This window comes from Alligator mississippiensis, chromosome 3 (genome assembly GCF_030867095.1).
Source record: "Alligator mississippiensis isolate rAllMis1 chromosome 3, rAllMis1, whole genome shotgun sequence".
Taxonomy (NCBI): domain Eukaryota; kingdom Metazoa; phylum Chordata; order Crocodylia; family Alligatoridae; genus Alligator; species Alligator mississippiensis.
Window position 1 is genome coordinate 79,664,202 of NC_081826.1, and position 23,520 is coordinate 79,687,721.

The following is a 23,520-nucleotide window of genomic DNA, read 5'->3' on the forward strand; positions in this document are numbered from 1 at the left end:
TATCAAATGGGTCTCTTTCTAGGCTTTCCAAACTAGAAATATTGATAGCTTTTTCTCATTTTTTATTCACCTTTCTCCATCATTTAAAATTCTGTATACTGAAGCTGAAAACTCCTTGTATAAGTGAGTGTACTTCACTTGTACAAGAAAATTACTAGTGACATGCCAGGACACCAGTGATATCAGAGTTTGAGCAAGTTCAAATTCCAATCTGGATCTGACTGTTTCAGATAATCCTATTGCCATCATACGCTGAATTTAAACCCTGGATCAAAACCCTTTCCCTCAAGCTTTGAGAAGGTTCAAACCTACATTCAGGACTCCATTTTTCCAGTGTCTGAGCTTTGCTTGGCACAGGATGAGGAAATATCTTCATGCAGCTGCTTACAGGTCACTAATCCTTCACTGATCCAATCTTGGCATTGAACAGAGAAGTCTAGGGCCTGGTCTGACTTATCCCACCCCCAGATTAAGTTATTTTTTTCTTCCAATTTGGTGGGTTGAGGATGGTTGGGGCAGGACCTGGCTTTATGCCTATGCTTTATGCCTGGGAGGGTTTAACAGGCTTTATGCCTGGGAGAATTCTCCACTAGCCAGCTGTGACCAGATTCCAGCCTTTTGCACTGACCTTAGCACAGAGGCCAAAGGTCAGAGTGTTAAGCTAAAAACAGACATCTGGTTTATCAAAGTCTGATTGTCCTTGCATTTGACTTGTATCAAAACAGGTGGGAACAGTAGTTTACATAAGCAGCTTGAACAGCAGTTCAGTTGAATTAGTCCTGATTGTCCCAGGGAAAAAGTGTTATCTTGGTACTTCACGAGTACTTTAAGTAGGACAGTGGGTTTGTACCTCTGTAGGATCCAAGAATAAAAGGCTTTGTCCAGGGAGAAGTCCAACATTTGTTTTTAGCCTCCAAGTGTCAGCAGAATCTGGTTCCCAGATTTAACAATTTAGGCCCATGTCTAATAATAACTAAAAATAGCCTTCATCTATCATTTACCTTAAGCAGTATTGCAGTAAATCAGACCTGTATTTGTTTTCAACTGAATATGAGAGATAGGTAATCTTATAATTCGGTGCTTCTCCTGAATTGTGCAATTTCCTCTAACTGAGCTGCAAGTATCAGTGTGACAAAGACATCCTTCAGACAGTAGCACCGAGATAGCAAAGAGAAGGCATGAAGAGAAATGCAGTCAGATGTCAAATTCTGAAGTAACTTCTACTGCTCTGCCAGGCAAAAAAAAATGTGCACAGTTTATTGGCCAAATCAGTAGATGTTATGGGAGCTCACCACATACTCTGCTGCCAAGCTACCAAGAGGAAGAGGAAGGGCTCCAGCAGCCTGAGGTTAAGAGGTTACATGTAAAATCATGATAATGCTGCCCAAAGGTTCCAGGTCATCTTTGTAACAAACCCTACCACCGAATGTTTATATAAATTCAGAGTTTGATGCTGTTATCATACTGCAGGAGAAATTATGGACTTAATTCAGACTTTTTTTTTTATCAGGACTGAAGTATGATGGCTATTACATGTCCAGGTTGAGAGAGATTTCATTTTACTGATGGGGACATAAAAGGAAAATAAATGTGATGAAAGGAGGATTTCTCTGGTTCTTCCCAGAGAGAAGTTGCATCCACACTTGTTGGCTGGCTATTAGCAAAGTTCCTCTGAACAGTGTAAACAGGGATTTCCTTTCCTCTGGAGAGCGAGGTTAGATATTTGTTATAATAGATGTCTTTAGTAGGAAAGAATGAGGAAGCTACATAGGGATCCTTTTGTCATTGTTGCTTCTTGATTCCATTTGTGTTAATGCCTAGGATGAACTTGACCAGGGAGCAGAAGCTAGAGGTCACTTCCATGATATTAGAGGAAACTTCCTTTACCACTCCTGTGCCCATGAGAAAGCTGCATTCCTAGCTTTCTTTCTTTTATGTCATCTGATGGCCAACACCAATTTGTAAAATGGCTGTTCAGTACTGAACAGATAATTATGGATAACATGCATGTGATTAACCAATTGGCTTTGTTTTTGCATGAGTCTGTCTCTCAATGTGTTACCGTTGCTGTCTTTTTTCCTCCAATGTGTACTTCTCAAGATGTAAATGATCTGTCAGACTCACATGATCAGAAGAGCAGGAGTGACAGGACTGTCTCCTCTCACCTATTCTGGCATATGACTCTAATGACTGAGCAACACAAACTGAAGGAGGGAGAGCCTAGATTTGTTTCAAAGGATGGAGACAGGTGAGTTGGAGTTCTCTCCTCCACTGCTTCCACCAATTGTTTTTGAATCTCCTCCCTACCCTGCTGTACTTCTGTGCTTCCATAGTGCTCAAAGTGGGAAGGAGAAAGGTGAAGGAACCTTTGTGATGCTGCTATGCAGGCATGCAGTAAGAAAGGGAAGCCAGGATGGATATAGGGAGGGGGAGGAGCTAGGCTAAATTAAGAATGAGTACACCTAGAAGTTTCTCAGAACCAGAATTAAACTGTTCTCTTCTATCTTCTTGCTTTTCAGTTTTAGTTCCTCAATGCATTCTTTGTTCTCTGCACTCAGGGTTTTATACTCATAAAATTTAAAGGAAAAAAATAAGAAAGGCTGATGCTCCTCCTATACTGGGGAAGACAATACCATAGCTCAGCCAATAGCTGTCTGCACTTAATGTGTTCAGTAGCTCTGTGATCAGAAACTGGGTTTTGAACCTATATCAGCAAATTCTCAAGCCTCAAAGAGTCTTTGTGCCTCCCAACAGGGCAGCTTGTCACAGACAGCCCCTGGCAAGAGGGCAGGACATCACTATTATTTTTTCTTCTGGTTTGACTCTGGGTGAAAAAGAAGATATTGGTGACAGTGTTTAAAGTCTTAAATGGGGTGCAGTTACCCCAAAGAGTTGGGCTATTTTATGGCAGGCAAGATAAGCTGTACAATATTTTCCTTCCGTTCCTGGGATAAAACTTTTTGGAAGAGATGGCAGAACATATCATTTGAGAATCCTTGCCACTGAAATTTCAGTCCTCTTGGAGATCTGAGACCTAACAGCCCAATGAACTTTGGAACATGCTGGTAAAAAGTCAATTAAGTCTTTGTTTGACTTTGATCCTGTTTGGCTTTGACTTTTTAGTCCCACAACGGACAGCCTGTCTTACAAAAATGTCTATAGGCAACAAAACTGTTTTTTGTAATAAATAGACAATTACAAAAGATGTTTTGAGCACCTTGATTACAAGTGCCTAGCTTCCTCCACCAATTTACATATAAATCATAATAAAAGAGACCTTTAGGAAGCATGTAGGCCCCCAAAATTATTAAGTCTGCTGTTCTGATTTGTGTTTGGCTTGAATTTGATGGAATAACACTACTTGCTAATTTTGATGATCAGCCAGAGATTCCTGCTCTTTCAAAATGACTGGGACAGAGTTAAGTGGATGAGTAGGATGTGGACAAACCAGATGAATAGAAATGAGTTCTGGAGGAATTCAGAATTGGGAAAAGGTTGGTTAAATTACTGTTACTAAGCAGATTTGCTGTTAGTTTGGCAGGGGTATTCTGTTTCCTCTATTGCTTCACACTGCATTCAGGCTAATTTCTGAGATTATTTCTGTCAGGGAAAAGTGATGTGCCTCAATAATGTGGGTCAGTACCTGTGGGGATAGACCAAGAATACAGTGTCTTTTAGTTAAGAGAAGAAAACATAGAGGGGAGAGCTCTGTTTCAGAGGGCCTTTCAATTATCTCTTATCTTTCAATTATCCAGACTTGTATCTATCCTGATAAATCCCTCTGGAATAGAAGTGTCTAGATAATTGAGAGTTTACTGTACTTATTGTTAATAAATATATCTCTTGTAATAGGGAACATCACCAACAAATAGATAATATCATGTAGTCTGGTTAATTAACTTACTGAGAAATGGGGAATAGGTGGTCTTTGGTATAAAACAAGCCACTGTTCTCTGAGTGACTTTTGCAGAAATGCAAGGGATACAGAAATAGCTTGTCTGAGGTGGTTCAGAAAAATAAACTCTTCATTTTCCAGGTATTATAAGAGTTAAGCGAGCAGTTGTCTTTCTGGGCCTCATACTATGAACTCATAAAGGGTGTAAAAGAGCCATTGATATTATGATTCCATAAAATACAATTCCTGTTTTATGTGGCTTTTTCATATAAACTGTACTGCAAAGCACTAACCCTTTGAAATAATTAATTTACTGAATCATGTTTATGTAGCATAATGCCATTTTTGCACCTCTTCATTTTCCCACAATAGCTCCCAGTGACAGGAGCTAGAGAGGACAACTTCTTCTACCGTTAGGGATAAGATTGTATGAAGGAGCTGAAGAGGCCAGCTGTGGTCTAGCAGATGGAACAGGATGTTCACTTACCAAATATAAAGTTCCAAGTGAATCTGAGCAAGGCAAATTGCAAGTTTAAAAACAATGAAAGTAAACTATAATTTCGATCCTGAAATGTGTGGAGAGCTATTAGATTTTTTTAAGGGTGAGACATCAGACTTTGTACAGTGAGAAACGGGGATATTAAAGTTCCATATACAGTGTAGTCTGAAAAACTGGGGCATGAAGAGAACATGTGAAGACCATTACATCACTCAAGGTTGAAGAAAAGGAAGCCATGAAGAATTGTAGTCCAAGAAGAGTCACAGGCAAAATAGGCAAATGGGAAGACTAAGTGGAGGGGTTAAAATACATTATGCATGATTTTTATTTTCAAATACATTGTCTACTTCTTTTGATTTGAAGAACAAAAATTCTCCTGTATTTAAACTCTATCCATCCTGACAAACTCACAATCTGAATTGTAGAGGCATACAAACTTAGAATTTAATAAAAGAAGTGAATATTTGAGCCAATGGATAAAATATATTTCATTTGTCTCCCAATACTTGACACTACTAAAAAATATCTATGACTGAGTTTTTTCTAATGTGCCTTATGTATTTGATTTTTTTCTAGCAAAAAGCACAAAATGTACCCTCACTAATTCATAGTATTGTCCTTTCCAAAAACCTTATCATAATAAACATAATTGGATTTTTAAAAACATTGTTTTTCTGTCCACTGAAATTTGAAATTTTGAAAAAAAATTATAACCAATTTTCAGAACAAGTTTACCTGGTTTAAATGCAACTATTGTCATTTCTTTCTTTTCAAAGGAGTGACTTCAAGAACTATACCTTCATTACTGTATTTGGAAAAATGTGTATGGAAGTGCATACCTAATATGCAAGCAATTTTACTGCATTAATTAATTGAGATGCATTCAGTGTGGAGGAAAGATGAAAGAGACTGAGATGTGGAGGGAGGAAAGAGAGGGAAAGAAAAAAATGAAGTGAGGGGAAGGCAGAGCAATGTAAAGGGAAAGGAAAGAAGGTGGTATGAGGAAGTAATTTTAAAAAATATAATTTTTATGCATCGTTTGGTAAAAATCAGAATATGGAAAACCAGAATATTTTACCATGTGCATCTGCTGGGAGAGAATTACATGACTTGTAACTTCACCCAGTCCATTTGCAAGGGTGTGGGTGAAAGGACTGGCATCTTTTACATTTACACAATCAGGAATAGAGAGCTTCCTGGTAAAGTTTGCAGATGACAGAAAACTGGGCGACATAGCAAACACTTCGGAGGATAAGTTAGAATTCAAGAGAACTTGATAAACAGGAGGACCTGATTTTAGACACACAAATTTAATTCAACCAAACAAATGTAAGTTCCTGAGCCTAAGGAAGAAAAGCCAACTGCACAAATAGAAAATGGGGGTTAACTGGCTGGGCAGTAGGGCTGCCAGGTTGTGGTAGATCACAGACTCGACAGTAGCCAGCCATGTGGTGCAGACACACACAAAAAAAAGTAATTGGGTCTGCTTTAACAGGAGCATTTTTTGTAAGACACAGAAGGTGACAGCAACACTCTACTCAGCACTGCTGAATCTCAGCTAAAGTACTGCAAGTAGTTCTGGGTTCTACATTTATGGAGGATGTAGAGAAACTGGAAAGAATCCAGAAGCAAGTGACAAAGATGTTGAAGATTGAAGTCTCTACAAGGAAAGTTGAGAGAGTTATGTGTAGTTTGGAGAAAAGCAGATTAAGGTCGGGGGAGGAGAGTTCATGATAGCAGTTTTCAAATATTTGAAAGGCTGCCACGACAAAGAGGGAAAACAGTGGTTCTCCCTTGCTGAAGAGAGCAGGACATGAAGCAATGGGTTTAAAATGAATCAAAATAGATGTAGATTAAATCTCAGAAAAAAAAATCCTGGCTGTCAGAGCAGTAGTACAGTGGAACAAGCTGCGTAGGAAGTTAAAGTATCTTCTTCGTTGGAGGATTTCAAGAAGCTGGCTAAGCATTTTTCTCCACTGGTTTAGGAATAGAACATTTTGCATTTGTAGAGGGAGTTAGACTAGATGCCCCAGGAGATCCCTTTCAACCCTATGATTTTGCAATAGGTGGACAGCTGTGAATACTTGAGAATCCCTAAGCTCAAGTTGCTGTGCTTTTTCTTTCCAGGTACAATCCAGGTTCTTGATTATGATTAAAGCTGGTTGTTAGTTATGCTGTCATGGCTTATCACTGATGCTATGAATTTGTGCAATGTCTGCAAAAGTCATGACTGCTCAATAACTGCCTGGAGGGCTCTGTGACCTTTTATTTATTTATTGGGAAAAATAAGTGTGTAACCGTTCTGTTGTGAAGACAACCTTCAAAATGTGAACTATATGTAACCATCCCAACTTCACTAATAAACTTGGTTTTTTTCTGTAGGGTATTTCTGCCTTTACAGAAATATGTGTTTAGGCATGACAGATCTACAAAATCATGTAGCTAAAAATATAACAACTACTTTATGTAAAAATAGAATCCAAAGGGATGTCTGGCATACCAAGCTACCACTCAATCCAGTTACTGGGGCAAAACTGAGCCCTTAAAAATATTCTTCTGAGAGCATTCAGCTAAATTGAATCTTTGCTTTTTTTTTTTTAATTTGCAAATTCAGGATTTTCCTTATTTAAGAATACTAACTTGATAATAACCTTTAAAACCCTAATGACCCAGGTGGATGTGACATCTGGCAACTTGCTATGAGACAGCCTCTTGCTGTCAACACCTAGGACTGGGTTTTCTGGGATCAGTGGCAACATTTTCTAAATTTAGCTTTACTGCCTACAAAATTCACTCCACTTGGTCATCCCCAAGGCCTTGAGCCTGGCAGACATAGAAACACTATGGAAGTTAATAAATTATTGACTTAATTTTCCCAACAAAAATTACAGTATGGTTTCTATTGACAGCAACAGTGTTTCTGTATTGCAGTCCATTATGTGTAGCTATATATTAAGTACATTTTTAAAAGGGCTGCTTCAACAATATGCAATTTACATCTGGGTAATTCTGATACTTTCTTACCTTTGATAGACTTGTTGCCAACTTATGATTTTTATATTACATTTTGCAACATTTGGTGCTTTTCATAAAGCCTTCTTTCTGGAGCCACCTTGTCATGTAAGAAGCTTTGCTTCCATTTTCAAAAATATAAGTTTCTAGCTCTTGTGGTTGCAGAATGGTTTGAATGAGTAAACCCTAAAGGCTCAAAAATGAAAAGGCAAGCAAAAAGCAACCAGATTTTATTTATTTTTATGTATATAATTGCTCAATTTTTAACACAAGTTCAGTATTTCTTGGGGGCTCAACTGATGTTGTATGCATTTGGTTGACAATACTCTTGGCTTGAGTGGTCACTGGCCCTTGTCATCATTTGTTCTGCTTGGGTGCAACATGTGTTGATTGTACATTATGCTGTTTGTTCTCTCTCTCTCTCTCTCTTTCTTTCAGCCCATACATGTCAAACTACCACAATCCCATAACTTATGCCTTATATTCAGAATTTAGGGGAGAAACTAAGAAAAAATGTGGCTATAAAAATGGTGACATTATTCTACCAACCTGTTCCCTGTGTTTATTTAGAATTTTACATTTTTACCTAACTGTCAAAAGTAAATATTTACTATTTTTAGTTTATACTTCTACTAACCCTTCATGAAGAGGCAACACAAATGAAATAGCATGATTGCCACACAAAAAAAGAAAAGACAAAAAAGAAAAGAAAAAGTTAAGAAGCTGCTAAATCCTGCTCTCAATTTAATTTGTGGAATGACTTTGCTTACTTTACTTGTGTTCACAGGCCTAACAGCTCAAAAATCACCTACAACCCTGAGAACTTGGAAGTCATATTGAACCCTGCAATTCTACCCTTACACTTTCTCAGAGTATGATAAAATCTACAGCTTAAATTCAGAAGCTAACATTTTTTTTCAGACTATTTTTTGGTGCAAATAGTTGATGGGCTCTATAAAATGCTTTTAAAAACAAAATAGCATTGCTATTTTTGGAGGGTGATATTTAATCCCATTTGGCCTAAATTTTAATTTCCATCAACAAAAGGAAATTCTCAGTTCAGGTTTATGATTTATGTAATCTCCTTGGTCAGTACAAACATACACACATGTGCTGTATTTTTAAAAATCAATATTGATATGATTAAATTGTTGCACTTGATAGTCTTATTAAATTTAGTTTAATAAAGGGTATGTCTATAGGAGATGCTTTGAGGACAGTAGACTCATTCTACTGCACATTAGTGCAGTGGGCAAAACACATGTTAATGTGCTAATGTGCATTAGAATTAGTCTACTGTGCATTAGTGTCACCAAAAAAGCATGCGTCGCCACTAATGCACAGTAGGACCGATTATGGTGCATTAAGGTAGTACCTGTAATTACAGGCACTAAACTTAATGAGCCATAATTACAGCACATTAATGAATGTATAGACACACCCAGAATGACTCCAATGCATGAAGTTAAGTATATGCATTTGCAGAATGAGGGCTTGAGACTGTAAACTCTTCATGTAGCAATCATCTCTTCCTATGTGTTTAAGCATTGCCTAGTGCAATGAACGGATTCTTAATCATGTTGAAGCCCTATGGGCATTACCCACAGTACTATAGCTATGTAGTAATATAATAATAAATACGTTAAATAGAGGAGCAGAGTAACGCCAACTTTCCAACCTATATCATATCTCCAACTGCATATTGTTTCAGAAGTTATTAAAATATGAAAACATTGTGAAAGTAACCAGTTTCTATGCCCACTTTTTATCCTAAATAACAGCTCTATGCTGGGATTCTCTTCAGGATCAGGAGAAAGGAATTATCGCCCAAGGCTACCTAGAAGCTGCAGTAGTCCTTGAGACTCCTCACGTTTCTTATCTAGGTGCTAAAACAATGCTTTTCAACCAGAGTGCTATGAGATTGTTTTAAGGGCGCCATGAAGTATTAGCACTGCTAGATATGCAAATACCTATACACAAATCACAGGATACACCCAGTGTTATCAAATAAGAATCCAGAGTGTCAAAAAGATTCTGACCTGTTGTAGTCTTTCTGAGTGAGTTCTTTGCAACAGAAGAATTGGTCTACTATTTTTCTGTAGTCAAAAAATGAGTGAAAGCTAAAAGCTGGCATTTTCCAGGCGGTGCCTCCAGTGTAACAAGGTTGTGAACCACTGACATGCTAGGGAATCTTCAGAGTGAGAGTTCAGTCTGTTTTGTCCCTACACCCCAAATCCCCTTGTATGAATAGCACAGAAAACCTACAGGGAGCTCTCCATGGTGCTCGTTGATCTCTGTTTACAGGCTCTAGAAGCTTGGCCCTACAAAGCAAACATCACTAGCACTTGCTATAGTGATCTCTGCAGCAAGATTGTCACATTTGCTTGGTGGTCTCTGCAGTTGTGGAAGGATTTGCTTCACACTGTGGAGATCTGATAACTCCATGAATTACAATTTACATGTGATTGCTTTTAGGATAACTCCATTCATACTCAGTACAGTATTTACCTGACAGCTCACAGACACATAAGTTAAATAGTGTTGCTTGCACATGCTAAAGTTTTATGTGGCTTTTGACAGTTTTAACTGTCATCTTTTCCAAGGCAAGATTATATTTCTCTCAGGGCCTGATTCTGTGGTTAGTTCAGCACTTTCTATGAGCAGGAGTCGACCTATGAACAGGAGTCCTGCACTGGAACAGGTCTTCACCCATCACTGGCTCCTTCAGGTCCTTATTTTGCCATCATAATCAGTCTTGGGCCCTCTGACCTACAGGGAGCACTAGCAAACCTGCTTTGCCCCATGTAGGTTAACTGTAGGAGAAGGAGTGCTGCTGAGCTTCCTTCTCTGCTGAGTGTCATGGACAGGCAGTTGGTTTCCTGTTGCCTCATCTGTTGTTCCTCCTAGCCTTCCTCTGTGTTGCCTACAGCCACCACAGGGAAACAGAGTATCAAAGTTCAGGTGATCTGAGAGTCCAGGAGAAGGGAGGGACTCTAAAAACCATCACTGAGGGCAGGAAAGCCAGTGTGAGCAGGACACAAGGGTTCTAAAAAGAAGACTGAGGTACCGGGTGGGAGGATTAGAGGATTTGTTCTGTAGGACTCTGAAACCCTATAGTTTACCCCAAACCTAGAGCATACAAGGCAAAAAGGGAGTAGGAATTGGAAACAGAGTGTGAACATCTAAAAGATAAGGAAGTGAAAGAGACAGTTGCAAAAATAATATGGGAAATAAAAGAAACAAGGTAAAGAGAAGAAAACGAGAGTAAAGGGAGAGGAAGAGAGGATTAAAGGCAATGGAGGAAGAAAGAAAAGCCAAGAAAGGAGCCGTTAAAACTGCATTTTTATATTGGTTTTCGTGTCTAGATTTTTCCCATGTCCATACTATGGTTCAGCTATATGTTGAAATCACAATAAATTGCCCCTGTCTGCAAGATACAGGGTAGGTGCCATATATTCTATTTTATAAGTGGGGAGAGAGGACAGATAAGGTAATCTCTTCAGGTCCCTAAATCTGGATCAGGCATCATAATTGTAGGCACTTGTTTGAAAATATGACCCTTTTTGTTTTGAGCTTTGTCCTCATTCTTGTGAAATGTTTAGATATTCCATTGCATAAAAAACCCTAGAAATGTGTATGCTGATCTGCTGAGAGTCAGCCTATAGGATTTGATACCAAGCTGTCTGAAATTAATGGACTCCAGCATGCTTTGGAGTAGGCCTATAAAATTATGTAAATACCAAAAATAAAAGAGGGAAAGTGGAGATGTTGCAGATCAAATTGAGATCTAAATAACAGTAATAACTTCATTAGAGTAGTTTCAGATTTTCATTTATGTAGCAAAGAACAGAATATGGTTCTGTACTTCTGTCTTTAGGTGGCTTTTTCTCTTACTATTTTTGCACGCTATGATTTTCAGTACAAAGTATATGCACAGAGTAACCATCCAACTAAAATCTGATACCATTATGGAAAACCTACAATATTTGACTTACTTAGTAGCTGCCAAGTTTCTTGACACTCTGAGTGAATAAATGTTTAATGAATGTTCATCTGAGATTTATCCAAAATAAAAAGGCTTCTGCTCAGGGAAAAATTCTGAATAAGGATATGTGAATTCTTACTTCTGAAATTCTGAATACTGTTATGTGAAAAGAACAACTTCAAGGATGAAACACAGATGTGTATGTTTGTTACTATTATTAATGCCTCTTAGAATTCAAATCTGTTTGAATTAATGGAAATGAAAACAATAGCATTATTATCTTCATATTATGAACAACTTACTGAAGCTCTAGGCAATAAAGATTTATGTTGATGGATGAACATCACTCCTTCTCCCTGACTTCTGCCCTACCTTAAAGTATGTCATTTTCATTTAGTTCTTATGTAAGTCTTCAGGAATTTATTTACATTTTAGCTGATGTATCAGAGGTAATCTGGAATAGTCTTAAATTAACAGTTCAAACCAAGACTTCAGCAAACAGTTCATCTTGCATTTAAATATCACAGGAGAGGCATATGTACACTGATTTACTTGACTTTACCTCATATGGCTGCTTTCAGGTTTTGGAATGGTAAGACCATGGAAAAGTCCCCCTATATGGTGAACTTTTATGCCAGGGCTGGATAAATAATTTTATGCAATAAATCATGGAGTTTGTTCTATACACCGTTCACCGGCATGCTAATTTAAGAAGGACTGTATTTGACAAAAAGGAGCAAATTTGATCACTTGGTGCAGTCTTCTTTTAAAAAAAAATCAATTTCTCTTTTTTATTCTCAGTCCCCAGCACATAGTTACTCCAGTTATGACTCTGGCAAGAATGAAAGTGTAGACAGAGGTGCTGAAGATCTGTCTCTGAACCGAGGAGATGAGGATGAGGATGACCATGATGAACAGGAAGATGCTGAGAAGGTTAATGAATCTGATGGGGTAGAAGCTGAGCGACTGAAAGCTTTTAATGTAAGTCCCACAGCACTTACTGCCTTGCTTAATTTTACTACTTTCCTTTTGTCTTGTTGTTTATGGATTTGGCAATATTAGAGGCACATTGATTTATCGAAGGATTTTTTTAAAGCACATTAAACTTATTATTTGTCTTGCCAACAAATACCAGTTTTACTTTGTTCAATTTAGAACTTTAAGGCAAAATACCATCTTTATCAGTGAGGAAAACCTAACTGTGTTTTGTGTGTGTATGTGTGCGTGCATGTTGGCCCAATAGATGGAAAGGGGTTGCAGCTAGTTTATCTTAAGAGCAGTCTAGTGGTCAGCTATTTTTTGTTGCATTCCCAAGATATGTAATTTTGCATGATAACACGAGCAATTGTTCAAGGTTGAGAAATAGTCAGATGAAGTTCAACAAACAATATAGCAATCATAGCTTATTGTTAATGGTGAAGTTTTGAAATAGGCACTACTTAATCTATTGTGATTCATCTCACAATTTCTGCACACTATAGTTTATTCTTTTCTTGTCTTTTTATCAACACTAAAAAGTCCTTTAAAGAGTTGTCTGCTTAACATTTCTGGCTTCCCATTACCAAGCTCTTCAGTACATAGAAAAAAGTGTCTTCCTATCAGTATTCAAGACAGGAAACTAGGAAGAGAAGAGAGCAGCCCTCCAAACCCTTCTCCTCTGTCTCCCTCTTGCCAACAGATGTTTGTCAGGCTGTTTGTAGATGAAAACTTGGACCGAATGGTCCCAATCTCTAAGCAGCCCAAAGAAAAGATCCAGGCTATCATTGACTCATGCAGGCGACAATTCCCTGAGTATCAAGAGCGTGCCAGAAAACGCATACGTACTTACCTCAAGTCCTGCAGGCGGATGAAAAGAAGTGGTTTTGAGATGGTGAGTTTTGATTTAAAACCCAGCCCTAGTTTCCATCAAAACCCCATATGTAAATCCATGACACTATTTTGTTTTCATCTTAGTGTCTTTTTATTTATTTATTTATTTATTTGGTAATGTCAGGTCAGAGGTTTTTTCCCCCTCACACACCTTCCATCTTTCCTGAATTTATTCCCTTTGTTCACTAATTTAAAAATATCTTGACAGTTTGCAGGTTTGTCTAGCATGAATCCATAGGAAATTAAGATTTGAGCATAATTTGAAGAGAGAATTGGGAAGCCTATTATCTCATTCATATACTTTTCAACACCCTTAGAGAAGCTAGTAATTTAGTGAAGGCTTCTGCTGATGTGGAATTTCTTTGGAACTCTTCTGCTAACACTTTTTTGGTGCGATCTATGGAAACAGGGAATAGAATCCATCAGGGTAGTACAGTATCCATGGTATGGTCAATGTAGAAACAGATTGTGGAAGCTTAGAGCTGGAAAATGAAAGAATTAAGGAAGCGTTTAGGGAAAAAAAAGATGACCAATGCACTGGTTGTGGCTTTAAGTTTTAGTTTTATTTATTTATATTTTTATTTATTTAGCAGTCAGTTAAAGACAACTTATTAACCTCTTCTTTTGAGTTGATAACCATTATAAAACATACCTGGAAGATTTTACATTTCTGTCATTCCCATAATTGATTCTTCATGATTTATTCACATACCATGATACTATGTTAGTATATTAAACAGGTAACCTTTTTTAGACAATTCATGTCCTTGACCTGTTGTATTGCATAAAAATGGCAATGAATAGATCTCACAGATTCAATTCGTCAACTTCAGAATTTTCAAACAATTTTGAAATTTAAAAAAGCCAGAAAAGTCACCAGCAAACGTAATAGTGATATATGCTATGTTTGATTTATCTCTTTTCCCTTTGGATAAAAGTAAAATCACTTCATCATTATAAACAAACATTTGCCTATCAAGTGTCTATGCTTTTATAAAACAAATCATCCAAAAACCCATCCACATATTGAAAGTCTGTGGACATTTTTAACTTTATTCCTGTTTCTTTTGCTTTCTCTTTCTCTTTCTTTTCCTTCAGTCTGTGTGTAGTACTGATGGCATTCATATATGTTGATTAGCTGACAGCTTTAAAAACAAAGTAGTAGATTTGTTTGTGGGGTAAGACTACTGTTCTGTGACACAAAATATAGAGGCAGAAACATTTCTCCTTTATACATTTCATAATTCTAACTTACCATGCTGTTTTATTGTTTGAAACACTGGGCAAATGTTATTTGCAAACAATGGAAAGAGAAACAGGTAGAATAAAGGACAAACAGATAGAATAAAGGACATATGTACAGATATAAGTGCTGAAGCCTGACTGACTGGTGTGTCAAGTTGTATAGTCACCCAGCAAAAAAGATGGACAAAAAGGAATGAACTGTTTTATCCAATGTAGTATACAGCATATGTTCACATCCATTCCCATTGGATAAAAATAATTCAACAGTAGCAGATCTAATGATATATGCCAAGTGATACTGGTAACTGTCTCCATTGTGTATATACAACCAGCTTATGAACGCTTTGCTTGCTTTGGCGAGCACCGAGGTCCGTTGAAGTCACTGGGGACACTTGTGTGAGTAACTGCTCGTCATTTAAGGAGTTTAGAATATGACCTATAACAATCTACTTCGGTAGACTACTAGTGTTTACCAGTCACCCCCAAGAGTAAAGGATGCAGGATCAGACTTATTCCTTATTATAGAAAGACTCTTATGGTATTTTAAAAAAGCAGGTAATTTTTCATGGCACAAAAAAATTCCCCACTTTGGAAATGTTCAGCATGTTCTTTTGGTAGTTTCTTTGTTTTTGGATCATATAGATAAATTGTACAATCTAACATTAAAAGTATGTGCTTTGGTCTCTTCAAATTTGGATGGTATAGCATCATATTCATGCCAAGAATTGCAGCCCTGACCACCAGTCACCTACCCCACAGACAAGAGCATGAGGAGCAGTGTTGGAGATCAGTGGCAATGCTGCCATTGACTTAAAGAAACAATGGATCTGGTCTCTGCAAAGCTAGTACAGTAAAACCTCGTTAGTTCAACTTTAGATAGTTCAAGTATCAGATACTTCAAAGCTATGGTCACTCCCCAGCCAAATGGATACATTTATGTGTGCTTTACAATATGCATAATTCAGAATACAGCTACAGGAGACCCTCGCCATTTGTGGGGGATACATTCTCGTATCCCCGGGGAATGGTGAAATCTGTGAATAAGGCACTGCATTCATGAATGCTGTCTCCGTTCATGAACGCAGTGCCCCCGGCAGCTGAGGAGGGGCCACGGCTGCACTGAAGGTGGCGGGAGTGCGGTGGCAGCAGCAGGAGCCCTGCGGCGGCAAGTGCAGAGCTCCCAAGGAGCTCATTTAAGTGTATTTCAGATGTGGGTTTGGCATTCACGAATATTTGAAACAGCGAATGCTGAACCCGTGAATAGCGAGAGTTTCCTGTACTTTGAAATTTGAAACATGTTCTGGTCCCTTGGACCAGGAAACCTTGTTAAATACATTATCTACCATTCAACTGCTGCAGCTTGGGTTCAGCCATAGACACCAACTATGAAGTTGATTGAATGCAGCCTGCACTGAGCATGCCTATAGAACACTTAGCACAAAGCAAAGACCCATAATTGGCAAACATGCTGGTGGAACCTGCCCATAAGCTTGGGTTAATTTTGCCCATCTGCATAAAGACATAGTAGCCATTGCACTCAGTCGCCCTCAGCATCAACTCTTTTCCAAGCCATAGTGAACCACTACATCAAATATATTTTGATTTCCCCTTCAGTTTCACAGCTGAGAAGTGCCTTTCTTTCCTGTTTCCAATTATTTCAGTTTCTTCACCAGCCTTAAAGGTCTGGCAAGCATCACCAAATTCTGTGTAGATGAGAGGCTCTGTTCCCCCATCTCTTGGCCTATTGCATGTGACTGGTGTGGCTCTACCCTGCATGGGGTAGAGATAGATGAGGCAGCCCTGTGCCTCATCTACACATAAATTTTGGGGGTGTCCTGAGACTTATGACAAGAATACCTGGTTTCAATCATGAGTGGGAGGCTACTTAGCATGTGGATCTTTTGTTGGGGGATCTAGATTACAGATGCATACAGAGTAGTGCTGGGCTGTGGGTTCACCATGCTTGAAATGTTGATACTGCTGGGGCGAAGCCCAGTGAACTATATGCTAAATCATGAGCCTTTCGGCTTTGGACTAATACCACATGTAGTGGGCACATCTACACATGCTATTACTGTGCATGAATAAACTTGAGGGCTTATTGCTTCAGAGTTAATTGCCCCCAGGGGTGCCATTTGGACATGTGCCCAGGGGCAATTATGTCTGGAGCAGTAAGCTCCTGAGTTTATTCATGAGGAGCATGTGGAGCTGGGTCAGAGCAACCCTGACTGGCAGGGGGCCCTGTGGGTCAGCCTGCTAGCCCGGAGCTGGTCCCAATGGCTCAACATGCTGCATTGGGGCTGGCTGGGGCACAAGGGAGCTTCAGTGTAGGGCTAGCTGGCAGGCAGCCCCTGCACTGAAGCTCCCTCATGCCCAGCCAGCCCCTCCAGCATTTACACATGCACTGTGGTGGAGTAAACTAGTTTACTCCAGCCTAATAGGGGTGCATGTGTAGACGCTGAGACATTTACTGCACAGCAAATTAGTCTAGTGTACTGTAAATGTCACGTGTAGACATGCCCAGTTTGTATTATATATAAGCAGATACAAAAGTGCTGCTCAGAAGTGTGTATGCAGAATACCTGTGCCGAAACTTGCAGTGTTTTGCAAAAAGATAATCATCAATTGCGAGTGAACGAAGCCTGTGGATACCAATACTGATTTGCATCAATATGGGTACATTTATTTCAAACCTGTTTATTTCACTTAGTATTTTTTTGGTCCCCTGCATTTCAAATTTAACAAGGTTTTATTGTATTGTGTTGCTTTCATAGTTTGATTTCACCTATTTCTGAAATGTAATATGGATTGTTTAATGAATTTTAATTGCATTCTAATTTTTAAATTAGCTTGTCTGCTCATAACTGAAAGCAACTTTGAAAAATGCTATCTTGGGTAGAGACATTTGACCCACTGATTATTTTAAATATTGTAGGGGAAAATAATTTGTCTGGATAACGCCATTTTCACAGGACTACCATTTGAATCGGGTGTTATGCTGAAAAACAGCCAAATAGGGTAATGATACCTTCAGGAACTGGTAGTGCCACTGGTATAGTAACTAAGAGGTCACATAACGATTCCAATAGGAGATGCCTTTTTACAAACTCATTAAATTTTATGGTAAAGAGTCTTTGTCATCTTGTTCAAGACAAAAATGCTACATTTTGAGTGTGTAGTTGCAAGACGAAATAAAATAATCTCAAAGCCCTTGTGGCAGATGACAATTCAACAGTGTTTGTGGAATAGTTTGACTATCTATGGCTTGGTGTTCTGGAGTTTAATAGAAAATGTAAATACTAAGGTTAATTAGTATATATGGTAAAGATGAGCGAGAATGCCTGAAGCTTGCTTCTGTCAGTTATTTGCCATCTGTAATCCAGACAACACCTCCAACTGCATAAGAGGCCAGTTGTACTTCTGAGGCAATGGGAAAGGCTCAGTCTCATGTTGTTAGCTACCATGTCTCTCAGTACTAATATCCTCTTTTTAAAGCATGGCTTACAGTGAGGCCATATCAGTTTGTGACAGCTGACCATTGCAGAGACCCCAAATCATTTTACTTAATTTCCTGTTAAAAACATTAATCTTGGGAAAAGTAGGATATGCTTTTACCCTTTGACTATTTTATTCTTATTTGCATGCTTCTGTTTTTGTTCTGTCTGAATATATCCATTAACAGCATGCTGTCAGAATATTTCTTGTCAGCTGTAAAATTAGTTTCCCTCCCCTTCTTTCTCTCTCTCTCTCTTTTTCTCTCTCTTTTTACAGTAACCTATAGGAAGCTTAAAACCAGATAATGTGACTTCTTAATTTTACCAAATTGTGTTTATTATACATGCATGCATGAGGATGACAGTAAGCTTACGTAGCTATAAAAGCAGATTAAATGCAGTACATCTGAGCTATAGTTTTTAGCTTTGCCACTTTCTGAACTTGAGGAATTCTTTTAGCTTCCTTCTATTTTTATTTCCCCTTAGGTAAAGGTGGGTTCATAATTCTTACCTATCGCACAGGGCTCATGAAAGGCTTAATTCAATAACCCCAAGTTTTCTTGCATACAACATGCACCCTTTTCTTAAAATGCAGTTGCTGAAAATTGGGTTCCACATTGAGTGAGACAATGCAGTAATAGTAATTCCAGCCTCTGCCACAGGAAAGCAAAAGTGCTGTGCTGAACATGGAAATCTTTAGCTGTTGTCCGTGGACACTTTCTCTTCCCCTCCAGCAGAGATGCCTTCTGCAGAAGCAAAGAAAGCTCTATTTTCTTCTTTTTTCTTCATTCTGCTTTTCAAAAACAAGCCTAGTACTAGGCAACAAAACACTACTCAGTATTGTTTACTTATTCAGGCATGTGTAGCATGTGAGACAATACAGCAGGGGCAGGCAATTATTTTGGACGGAGGGCTGCTTACCAAGTTGTGACAAGCTGTCAAGGGCCACGTAGGTAGCCCTGCCCCTTGACAGGTACCCTGCCCCCTTGTCACCATCTTGGGACCAATGTCCCAATGTCTTGGGACCAATGTCTCAGGGCCAGCACCGGTGGGCCCCAGAGTGGGGTGCAGGCTGGCAGGGGTTTGTGGAGCCAGGCTGGACTGCACCAGCAGGGAGAGGGGGAAGCTGGCCTGGCTCCATAAAGCCCCTGCAGGCTGAGACCTTGTACCTCTGCCACCCTGCTCTGGGCCCCGCTGGTGCTGGTCCTGGGACACTGGTCCCAAGACATTGGGACATTGGGACCCTGTGGCTTGCGCTCTCTGCTGCAGCCTCTCGCAGCCCACACAGGGCTGTCCTGAGCAGGCACAGGCAGCCCCAGGCAGGCTGCGAGCAGCTGCAGCGTGGGGCACCAGTGAGGAGCTGTTTTTCCCGTGCTTAGCACCAGCTTGTAACCCACCCCCACTGCCAGCATGGACCCCGTGCCAACTCTGGGCTTGCCCATCGGGGCTGCGCTGCGGGGGCGGCAGCTGCGGGCCCCCCCCCCCCGCTTGCCACGCCGGGCAGCATTTGCTGCTGCTGTCCAGTGTGTGAGCTCCAGGCAGGCAGCAGCAGCAAACACTGCCCGGTGGCAAGCGAGGGGGCCGCAGCTGCTGCTGCCACATGCAGCCCCAATGGGTGATCCTGGAGCTAGCGCGGGGCCCAGGCTGGCAGCAGGGGTGGGTTATAAGCTGGTGCTGAGTGCGGGGGGAAAAGCAGCCGAGGCCAGCGCCCCACACTGCAGCTGCTCACAGCCTGCGTGGGCCTGCCTGTGCCTGCTCAGAGCAGCCCTGTGCGTGCTGTGAGTGGCTGCAGCAGAGAGCTCTGGCCACAGGGTGGGGGAGGGGCTGCTTTTCCCCCCGCACTGTGCACCAACTTGTCCCCTGCCCTCCCCCCATCACCTTACCTGAGCTCCCTGTGCCAGTGCAGCCACATAGTCCCAGGCCAGAAGCCTCTGCTGGGGCTCCTAGCTGTGGGGGTGGGACCGGGCAGGCCCTGCTGTTGAAGGAACCTGCCAGGGCTTCCCCTGGGTCCTACTGCCCTTGGTTCCCGTCATTTTTGGAACCACACGTCATTTTTGACAGGAGCTAAGGACAGATAAATTTTAATTTTCTAAATTTTTTTAGGGGCCCTGTGGGCCAGATAGAATGGCCTCGTAGACTGGATTCGGCCTGTGGGCCGTATTTTGTCCACCCCTGCAATACAGTGTACATATAATGTTTGATGCTTTTGGATGGAAAGTGTTCTGTAAGAGGGAGAGGTGGCCTGGCTCGGTGAGGTGTTATGTGCCTTCGGGTAGCTCCAGGCAGTGTGGGCTGTCACTCGGGGTCCCATGCCACTTGTGGGGACTGCCTGTCGTGCCTGGCTGGGTTCTGCGTGTACAAACTGGTCAGTATAGTTATTACTATGCTTCATATCTCTTCTTAAGGCCTATGTGCCTACAATAAATTGCCTACTGAAAATAGTTAAGTCAGATCCCCCCATGGAGCTGGATGAGTGGTGCAGGGCCAGTCCTCACACTGGATCCAGCAGCAGTGTGCCCTGGCCTGTGTGCCATATTCAGGCTTTCACACTGTGTGCACTACACTCTTGGTCCGGTCTGAGACCCACGGGCAACTCTGTGGGCCAGATGATAGAACCCTATAGACCAGATCTGACTTACAGGCCATATCTTAAAGGCCACTGTGGATACCTGATGTGTATTTACTTGTTTACCGTCTAGATAAGTGACCACTTTGGAAACTATCAAGTCGTGCATTTACTCTTTTCCTTCCCCTAGCCATCTATCCTAATTCTCACTTGTTGTATCTGCTCTTAAATTAGGTTCTGATCCTGCAGCATGATATGTATGAGTGGAGCCTTTTGGCCATGTGTATTTATAGTACAAAACTGAGGCCTTAAATTATGAGCTGTTTGGGGCACAAATTGTTTCCTTCTGTGTGTTTTTACTATACCCAGTACAATGGAGTTTGGATGCTGACCAAGGCCTTTTGGGTACTTTTATAATCTAAAGCAACACTGTGAAAAGTCAAAGTAGAGGTACTGTATTGTCTCACATACAGCATGCACTGTTTTTCCAAAAACCATATGCTAGAAATTAGTGTGTGCAAGGAAATACAATAACAGCAGTTTCTGCCACTTAAGTTTTATCTGGGCAAAAGCAATAATAAAGTCTGCACATGATCAGACTTGGCTCGGTAGCTGCTGCTATTCCATTACTTACTGGTGGAAAGACATTTTTTCTTTCATTGTGCCTTTCAAACACAGGGTGTGTATCTTGCTTTGGGGTGTGCTGTATGTGAGACAGTAGGATATTATTATTAATTACAATCTGGCAAGTAAATGTCTTTTGTGTCTGAAATAAAAAATTCAGTTTGCCAAGGGCTCAGGATGCAGTCTAATCCAAACCCCTGCTCAGGACAGGAGCATCCTTGTTTAAACCATTTCAGCCAAGTATTTCTAGAGTTCTGTTAAAACTTCCAGAGAGAGATTCCACAACCTCTCAGGGTAGCTTATTCCAATACCTAACCCTCGTAGTTTGGAAGTTCTTCCTAATATCCGACCTAAATTTCCCTTGTTGCAATTTAAGACTGCTACTTCTTCTCTGTAACCCCACAGAATACTCCAGTGGTTTTCCACCTTTTTTAACAAGTGTACACCTTCTGCCTCAGAGTTTCAGCTCATGTACCCCTTTATATTTTTCCTTATTTTTAAGGGGCAGGCAGTGGGGTGCAGATCAAGGCCGAAATGGTGAAGGAGAGAGTGAGAGTGGGGCTGAGGAAGGGCAAGGGGTAGGTGCTGCACAGCCAGGGCAGAGTGCGGGATGGAGCCATGAGAGTAGTTTGTCGGGGGGGGCCTGGGCAGGAGGTGGGGTGGCTCCCGCTGCTGCGCACACCCTGGTGGAGGCCCAGAGGGTATGTGCCCCCCAGATCTGTTCTCAGGGTGGAGGCAGCTGCTGCTACAGGCTGGACTCTGCACGCCACTGCCATTGCCTCAAGAGCCGTGCGACGCCATGGGCTTGCTACCACTGGCTGGGCAGGGGCAGACACACTCACACACACACTCACACAAACACACACGCAGACACACACACATGCACACAGATGCAGACACACACACACAGATGCAGACACAGATGCAGACACACACTCAGAGGCAGAAACACACACGGACACCCCTCCACCAGCAAGTAAGTGTGTGGGGGGGGGAAGGGGCAGGGCGAGGCCAGATTGAGAATGAGGAGGGGAGTGTGTCTCTGTGCCCACTCCCAGGAGCAGAGCTCAGGGGGCAAAGGCAGCAGTGCCTCTCTGCAGGCCACACACAGGCCACCTGGATGGCTGGATCGGGGGGGCGGGACTCACATGGAGCAGCCACCGCTGCCATTGTCGCTGCCATCATCACCATCCCGTGCCGCCGCTGCCACTGCTGCCATGCCCCATGCCTCTTTATCACAGACGGTCTCACATGCAGTTTCCTGGGCTGCTGACAGGCCCTGCACTTGCCCAATTGCATGCTGCCCATCAGCAGCCCATGGAGCCACACGTGCGACCGACCATGAGAAAGCAGTGCAGGGTGCAGCAGTGGTGGTGGCGCACAGCGTTGATGGTGGCAGTGGTGGCTGCTGCACATGGCCGGCCAGGTTGTGCATGTGCAGCCTGCAGAGGGGAACCACTGCCCTCGCTCCCCTGGCCCTGCTCCTGGAAGCGAGCACAGAGAGTGAGCTGAAGTGGAGGGCAGGGAGTCATTGTGGCGTGCCATGTGGGGCAATGGCACCCAGCGCACCCCTCCCCTTCCCCCGGGGTAAGAAACAAAGTATGGGAATGCAATGGGGGAGACACCACTGCTGCATCCCAGGGTGTGCTCCATCCCTGCCTGCCTGCACATACCCCCTACAGCCTTTATAAGTACCCCTGGGGGTACGCGTACCCCCAGCTGACAACCCCTGGAATAGTTTATTGCCATCCCCTATAGTACCACTCTTTATGAACATAAGGACTGTCATCTAATCCCCATCAGTCTTCGCTTCAGCAGACTAAATAATCCCAGTTCTTTCAACCTTTCCTTGTACGTCATGTTTCCTAGACCTCCAAGCTTTTTTGTTGTTCAGCATTGGAATCTTTCCCATTTGTCTATATTTGCTAATAAAGATTAAAAAATCATTGTTATATATGATGTGAGGGAGCGATCCTCAGTGCACAAGCTAAGTCTATTCCATCTCGGAGGAAAGGCAGCAAGAGGGCACAGCAGCCCCCCTGGCTCTCCAGGGACCTAGCAGACCTCCTGAGGCTAAAAAGAAAGGCCTACAAAGGATGGAGGATGGGAGTCACCTCCAAGGAGGATTATTCTGCACTGGTCCGGTCCTGTAGGGAGCATACCAGAAAAGCCAAGGCTGCAACTGAACTCCAACTAGCTTTGAGCATCAAGGACAATAAAAAGTCCTTTTTCAGATATGTGGGGAGCCGGAGGAAAAGCAGGGGCAACATTGGACCCCTGCTGAACCAGATGGGGCAACTGACAACTGACGCCCAGGAAAAAGCCAACCTA

The 23,520-nt window shown here is 41.5% G+C and overlaps 1 protein-coding gene across 3 annotated transcripts in view; it reads left to right on the forward strand.

The window, feature by feature from the left end:
- The window catches only part of NOL4 (nucleolar protein 4), a 292,716-nt gene that overhangs the window by 206,691 nt on the left and 62,505 nt on the right, over positions 1-23,520 (forward strand). For 2 of the 3 annotated variants that reach the window (XM_006267299.3, XM_019498702.2), the window contains exons 7-8: positions 12,193-12,372; positions 13,070-13,261. In XM_006267299.3, the coding sequence (XP_006267361.1) occupies positions 12,193-12,372; positions 13,070-13,261 (372 nt within the window). The remainder of the gene's footprint in view (positions 1-12,192; positions 12,373-13,069; positions 13,262-23,520) is intronic. The other variant, XM_006267300.3, reaches the window with a different exon arrangement.